This window comes from Anas platyrhynchos, chromosome 2, assembly GCF_047663525.1.
Source record: "Anas platyrhynchos isolate ZD024472 breed Pekin duck chromosome 2, IASCAAS_PekinDuck_T2T, whole genome shotgun sequence".
In the NCBI taxonomy this organism is placed as follows: Eukaryota; Metazoa; Chordata; class Aves; order Anseriformes; family Anatidae; genus Anas; species Anas platyrhynchos.
In genome coordinates, this window is record NC_092588.1 from 95314708 (window position 1) to 95322444 (window position 7737).

Below are 7737 nucleotides of genomic sequence, written 5' to 3' on the forward strand. Positions count from 1 at the left end.
AGAAAAATTCTGCAGTGCTATCTGAATAATAATGCATTAGTGCCAACAAATTTGCCAGCTCCTAGTACTAGGGCTGATAGAAAAACCTAGCCATTTGAAATCACATTCGATAGGAGTTGTAGGACAGAGAGAAGCCTCACTTACAGCATAATTATGGTTATACACCAGGCCTGGTACAAGTTTGTATTTCTTGCTTTTGTTAAAAGCCCATCTATTAATTGTGCTGTGTATATGGCTTGCAGGTAACTTAGGTTTAGCTATCAGGGTTGCAGGATGAAGAAGCAATTCTGTTTTGTATGAAGAATGAAAAATTACATTTTCAAATCTATACATGTTTCAATCTATTTTATTGCACCCTTCGTTTTTTCTGACTTTATTTATTTATTTATTTAAATTATTCCTGCTGTATATGCATTTTGCTTGTAAAACAAAGGTGACCAAAACATGGTGTCTAAGTTCAGAAAGGCATGCTTCTTGCTGACCTCAGCATAAATGTGCTATTTGACTGACTAGAGTATGGCTGGCCTGAACACAGGTATATTAAATGGGGCTTTTATTGGGATGCTTTTGGAGGAAATAAGAGGAAGTTTTTAAATCCTGGGTGACAAACACATGCAGAGCAGCTCCTCCCATGAATCTTCATGCCTCCCACAGAAGATGGTGTGTATGAGAAAGCTGTCTAGTTTTAAGATCTTTGCAATATTCAGAAGTTTCTAATTTGTTCTTTTTCAAAACAGCAAGGAGCTTTTTTTCCCCTATTAAATTTTGTAATTTACCTTAAAATGGCTTTGGAGGCAATACATGAATCACCAAGCTGCAACTTGATCGATGCCTGTTGTCCTAGGCAAGGGCATTACATGGCAGAGTGTAGAGTAGTGCTCCTGGATACACTTTTTTTTTTTTTTCCCATGATTTCTCACTTTTCTGTGTGTGCAAAATAGTTCAGCTGTAGCCAGGAGGGGTAGAGCATGGCTCCTGTTCTCCTGAGCGTCAAAGAGATGGGACATTAGCACAGCTTTGCAGACTCTCTACGTAAGTTTGAACCCACTTTGTGTGTGAGAACTCAGAACTATCTGTGTAAGGAAAGCAGCCCCGCTGTGACCTCCAGGAACAACCCTCTCAAAAAAGAGAAGAGCCAGGCAACTATCCATTGTAAGGCCAACCACACAGGAACTTAAATGCAGAGGCAGGCTGCGGTGGGGTGATGAACAAACTTGCATCAGCACCTGGATGATGGAGGGAAGGCTTCTTTCTTGTGCTCTCACAAGTTTTTCATCCTCTACTTAGCATCCTGTCTGGTTTGAGTCTTAATTCAGAATATTCATCTGAGAGATGAAATGCAGGGACCTGAGAGACTCAATTTGGGATGTAAGTGGAATTGCATTCAGGAGCCTAATTACCTTTGCAGAAAAGTCTCAAGTGTTTTATTTACTTGTTAACTTTTCACTAGTCACAAGAGTGAAGTATTGCAAAGTAAACTTTTTCTAATGATAGCATGATACACTGTCTAGCTAATTGTTAGCAGGATGTGATTGTTTTTCCTGGTAATATGATTACAAATGTTTCACTAATGGAGGATTAGCAGCTTATGTACATCCATGTGCACACATCTGTAGTACCTTTCTTCAGAAACAGTTGTGTAATTCCACTTGACACTAACCAGCAAGCTGTGCATCCAAGGAGAATTGATCCCCCAAAACCAGTATCTGTCCTTGGCCATGTAACTGGCTGGACAATACGTGGACTACCAGCACACTACTGTTTCTAATTTGAGAAAATATTTTTGACTGTGGCTGCCCATTCTGCTGTGGAATTTGAAAGAATTGGCTTTGGAACAGTGAAGAGGCTTTCTTGACATGATACAATCCACCCTTGTAACTTTTTCTTTGGCTCGTAGTATGCAATATAAACTGTTAAAGTCAAATATGCTGTGACATAAAACTGAGCTGCAGCACAAAGTGAAAAGTTCAGCGAGCAATAGTCATCATCCTGCCTGCCTTTTCAGGACGTAAGGACAAGTCTGTGGAGTATCAGAATGGTAAGGAAAGTTGTTCATCACTTTTTGCATATAATTCAGGGCAGGAAATGCTCTGTTCCTGTGGCTAACTCTTTTCAGGCAGTAGTAAAGCACACACAGCAGCTCAAGGCGGGGGAGCGTACAGGTTGTCTGAAGTTATGCTGTGGCCTTCATCTCTTCCTTAGACATCAGTGCACTATTTTTCTTACATTACATCTAATTTCTGCCAGGGGTGATCAACCTTAACCAGGAATCAGGGTCTCCAGCCACAGCTGCTACCCAAACAACAGTGTGCTGCTCCAGAAGCAAGGTGGGATGAAAAACAAAGTGCTATAGCAAGCAACAGGTTATCTATCTCCCAGGTAGCAAGTCTGTGAAAGTTTATATAAAAACAACAGTACCAGGAATGTCTGAACCCTTTTGGTATGACAACGATGGTTGTAGTAAAAAGATCACAAAACAGCACTTTGCAGGGAAGAAGGGAAGTCCTGATGGATTTTTGCACTTCTTCCTCAAACCTGCAGCTGAGTCAAAGGCCTACGGTAGAAGAGCTGCGTGAGAGGAAGATCCTCATCCGCTTCAGTGACTACGTGGAAGTGGCAGATGCACAGGACTACGATAGGAGGGCAGACAAACCCTGGACACGACTCACAGCCGCCGACAAAGTAAGTGAAGCAACTTGGGGAAAGCCATGTCATGAATAGCTACAGCATGTTGTGGCAAACAGTACCCCTCAGGTCCCACAGCCATCAAGGGAGAGACCTCCATGTGAGTTCCCTTCCCACCACCAGTGGTTTCTTCTCAGTTCACAACACTTGTTGTTTGAGTTATAAATCTATGGCAAAAAGACTCCTATATGTGTGGAAACCTAGCAGTGTTACACCATCTGAAGAAAGGATAGAGTATCAGAGCCTTTGAGGAAAAGTGTTGATGGTGGCCCTGTGGTATTTATTTGTCTTGCCACATAATCCTGCCAGCTAAGAGCACCTGCAAGTGTTTCTCCACAGGACAGGCCTAAGAGTGCAGTGTGACAGCCGACCTTGACAGAACTGAGCAGACCTAGGTGCAAAAATGCCAGCAGGTCAAACTGGCAAAAGCACTTCCACTCCACTGAAGCCAGAAGTACCATTGTAACCACTGTTTTTTGCCTTGATAGAGGCCCTTTTCAGTTTAGTTTTCAGATAATGTTGCATAAACTAATTTGAAAAAAAAAAACCTTCCTCTGGACTGTCCACAGCCTGTGACATACTGGGTTAAATTAGCTTTTCCCATTTCACCACTCCACACTGGACAAGATTTCAGTCAACTGACTTAGCCAACCTATCAGTTATTTTCTCCCATTTGGTAGATGAGGCAGGGAAAAAAAATCTCCAACCAGTTCTGCCAGTTTTGAGAGACCTCTGTCTGGATTGAAAAGCATGGAGAGAGGGAAGGCAAAAGATGTGGTGCCCAGCGAGGTCTTTTCTCATCCCACATCTGTGAAAAGCACAAGTATTGAGTATCACAATTAAATGTAGCCTTGAGTATCACTACTAAATGTAGCCTTGTAAATAATTTAGTATGAAGGAAAAGTATTTTGAAGTCACTTTTTTATAATGCAAGATCAATATACACATCAAAGGGCTCAAGTTCTCCAAATCAACCTTTTCTCAGCAAAGCAGAAGAAGAAAATATGTTTGTCATTCTAATATAAAAGTCCCCTCTAGCATAAAGAAGCAGATACATATTCTTTTTTCACATTTTGGTCATCTGATAGGGTATTCTGATTTGTGCCATTCAGAGCACCCGCTTTCCCCACCGTGTCCTCTGTTGCAAAAAAATAGCCAAATTGCAACCAACTCTAAAATACCTGACAAAGCTGCAACATCCTATAAAAGATTATTTTCTTCCAAAACTCAGATTCAGTGACTGCCTTCACTGATCGGCACAGGATAGATTTATTGCAAAAATAGATTTTAGTAATGGGATTTTCTGTTTCTCCGTAAATCTTACTCTGTGTGCTGGATGTGGGGAGCTGCGTTCAGTCTGGCTTCAACTTTACCAAGTCTGACTGCTGGAGAAATGAAAAGGGTACTTCTAAATCTTACCAGCAGTTGAGGGACGCAGGGGGTAACAGATTTCAGACCTTGTGGGAGTCAGCAGCCTGTATAACCTCCTTCACGGTTGCTTAAGCAGCAAATTGGTCTGCTGAAGGCAGACCCTGAAGCTGCTGCATAACTATCTCTTTGCCCTGATAGATGGAGGCAGAGCCTGATAGACATTTCTGGAGTTAAAAAAAAAAAAAAAAAAAAAAAAAAAAAAAAAAAAAGCTCTGTAAAAAGAGCACAAGGGACCTTTTCTGTAGATCACATGCACAGGATCTATCACTTAGGGCTTGTTCAAGCAAAGGTAGTTGGTGAATGGATCAATGGTTGCTGCAGAAGCCCTGTTCTGGGCTCGTGCTCTTTATACTGGTTTAGATTTCCTTAATCAAGAAAAAATCCTGGCAGACACAAATACTGCTTTCAGCCGCTGATTCCAGTGTTCTCAGCAGTGGTGCACGCCTTGAAGTCATGGGAGCATTCAGCCACAGTAGCACCTTGCACGTCTTCTCTATACACTCCCAGTAACGCCCACTTACAAGCTACAGATACCACAGGGCTGTGAGAAGCCTGTAATTTGGGACTTGGTACCTGAGCCAGTTCTGCTGAATTCCTTCTCCACCAAGAAGCCAAATCCCTCCAAGTCACCCCTTGCTCTTCAATATTTCCCTTCCTGTCACTCATCCCTAGTTTTCTTTTCCCCAGTGGACAAACTGCAGAGGCTATAGGTAAGCAGTTCTCCTGCTGATACTGAATACAATTTCTGCTGGATTAGAGCATCTCATCAGTTCAGTACATGGCAGAGCTGGGGCAGAACAGAGGAGGGGGGCAGAGGGGCATATCCAAGGCAGAGAGAGGGGACCAGAAAAGCAGTGCCAATCCCCTTCCTTCTCAAGTAAGTTCAGCCCCTTTAGATGGCTTCACCAGAGGAAATTCAGGACCACATAGAGGGGGGGAGACATCTCAAATACGAGTCTGGTGAGAAGCAGCAACACCAAGTTTACTCACAGTCCAGCTCTGAAACAGAACACAGTGTCTGAGAAACACTGGTGCCCTTTTTTTTTTCTCATGCTTATTCTAATTTGGATTTTGTACTTGAAAGTGTTTATGAGTTCAAATTGTGACTTATTATGCATTGTCTACAATATTGGGACTATCTGCATTGTCTACAATACATTTCCGAACTGATCCATCCCACTCACGCATTTCTCTGTTCCATTAATGCAATTTAGAACATTTATCTTTTTTTCCTTTTCACATTTTAAAGTTTCTTTTTATGTTGTCTTCTCTCTCTGATAATGTTATCTATCTGCTTTGCTATATTAAAAATACAATGCTCTGAGAACAAAGTGAACTTATTTTGATCTCTCTCATTTATATATTTATGAGCTTATTTGTCTCTTACAGGCAGCCATTCGAAAAGAGCTTAATGAATTTAAAAGCACTGAAATGGAAGTTCATGAATTAAGTAGGCATCTAACAAGGTAAGCTGAGATTTTTTTTAAGACTAGGAATGAATACTGCCGTTTTCAAAAAAAGTATTTAAAAAATCAGTAGCTATTTCTTGAGTACCCTCTGAGCACTAGACACCATTTAGAATTACAAGCTGTCAAAGAAACTCGCACAGATGAACTCATACTGCCGTATTTACAGGGTTGTATACAAACATGTGCATCTGTGTAATAAAGCATGACCTCCTTTTATTTTATTTTAAATCATCATGCTCTAGTGCCTGTCAGTTCTTCTGATAACAAGAGTAAATAGTGTTGATGTCTGAAGAGCAGGACAGGGAACTCTTGTAGAGCAGGCACACAGAAGAGGATGAATGAGTGACTGCAAATCAAATGCTGAGTGTACAACTGTTCCATGCTACTCACTTCCATGCACAGATCTTTTAGTCCTGTTCTCCACATCTCACCATAGGCAATATAGTGGGAAAACAATGAGATCTGCATTGTAAGAAAGGCACTTTTTTTTTCTTTTTTTTTTTTTTTTTGCCAAACCACAGTGGCAGGTCAGGATACTTCATCTAACAGTCTGTGTTGAGCAACTCTGTCTTGAGGCCAGGATGAGCTAAACTCCTGGAAGCTCATCTGAACTCAGTCCTTTGCAGATCAACATTAACTCACAGTTATGGATATACAGTAAAGACAAGTGGTAGATTTTAAGGCCTAGTGAGACATTCAGGACAAGTGAAGAGTGAAATTGCGTGCAAAACTGGAGCTGCCCTTGTATTAATAAGTTCATCAGATAGGTGCTCATAAAAAAATGCAGTTAAAACTTTTAAGAGAAATACAGAAAAGCTTAAGGCAAAATTAATTTTGTATTAGGGGATTTTTTGGTGTATAAATTATTAATTACATTAAAATTCACCACATCTATTATGCATATCCCCTTGTGGAAATGATATAACTTCAACTTTCTATCATGGGTGAGGATAACTGCATTGGGATGTGTAATAATGAAGGACTGCTAGAGACAAGCAAGCTGCCTTTGAGAGCCAGGAGGTCTGGAAGAAGCTTTGTGGTGTACAGTAGGCCTGGAGCTGTTGAACCCAGTGACTGAGGTGTTGAGGGACATTTGGCTCACTCTCTCAATCCTCCAGGAGAAAAGTATCAGTGACTAATTTACAAAGGATGAGATTGTTTAAAAGGCGGTTGTTGCTTCAAGAAGTTGAGCTCCTATGACTTCCATGAGGTATATTAGCATCCCACAAAATTAGAGACTGGTTTAGTTTTCCAGATCGCTCTACCTGCTTGGCTTTTGCAGGTTTCTGGGCAGTATTTGGCTTCTCTTCCACTGCTGGGGTGAGCAGTCACCCTTTGAAGTTTGTGTGTGAAATCTATCAAGCTCAGAGCTACAGCTAATACAATAGAAATTGAAATAAGGGTTTGTCTGAAGTTCAACAGCATTTACTGATTAGAGAAGTGGCCTCGGGGAATACGCACTTGAAGGAAGTACATTTAAACAAGAGAGTAATTCCCTTAAACAAACTTAGATGTATCACCATTATAAATTCATTAGCAAGGCAATGAGCTGTTCATATCATTAAGCAATGGCACAAGGTGGACAAAGAATGTAAGTTCAAAAAATTGAAAAATCAAACCTTAAAAAACACATTTGTACGACTGACAAGCACGAGCCTCCTGACTGCACTTGCAGAAAGGGTGGCCATTTGAGCCCTGCTTGTCTCTTTATCTGAAGACGTTAAGGAAAAATTCTTGACTGGTATATAAATCATCTTCCTGGATGAAGAGCTTAAGGTCTGGCTAAACCAAGCAATTGTTTTAGAATCAGGCATGGTGTGGCTTGAAGGAGGACTAGCTCATCTGAAATGGCTCACACTAGGACCAGGTAGACCTAAAACTTTTCAGTTTTCAGTTGATTTTGATGCAAACTGCTAATGCCTGTGAACTCCTGAGTCTGGCGAGGACCAAGGAAATTTCAGTGCGTATTTTGGGTCCACAGTGCCGGCATAATGGATGTCAGTATTGCAGGAATTCATCTGCCTATGTTTATCACTAACTTTTAGAAATTAGTGTTTTGTTTTGCTTTGATTTTGGTTTTGTTTTATGTACAACATGCGTGTGAGGATATTATCTTGCTAATTCTCTTATTTTTTTCCCCCTTGCATTTTAG

The 7737-nt window shown here is 40.9% G+C and overlaps 1 protein-coding gene across 7 annotated transcripts in view; it reads left to right on the forward strand.

The window, feature by feature from the left end:
• PHACTR1 (phosphatase and actin regulator 1) overlaps positions 1-7737 on the forward strand; it is a 326124-nt gene that overhangs the window by 313728 nt on the left and 4659 nt on the right. For all 7 annotated transcript variants that reach the window (XM_038174412.2, XM_038174411.2, XM_038174416.2 and 4 more), the window contains 2 exons: positions 2542-2682; positions 5506-5582. In XM_038174412.2, coding sequence (XP_038030340.1) covers positions 2542-2682; positions 5506-5582 — 218 coding nt within the window. The remainder of the gene's footprint in view (positions 1-2541; positions 2683-5505; positions 5583-7737) is intronic.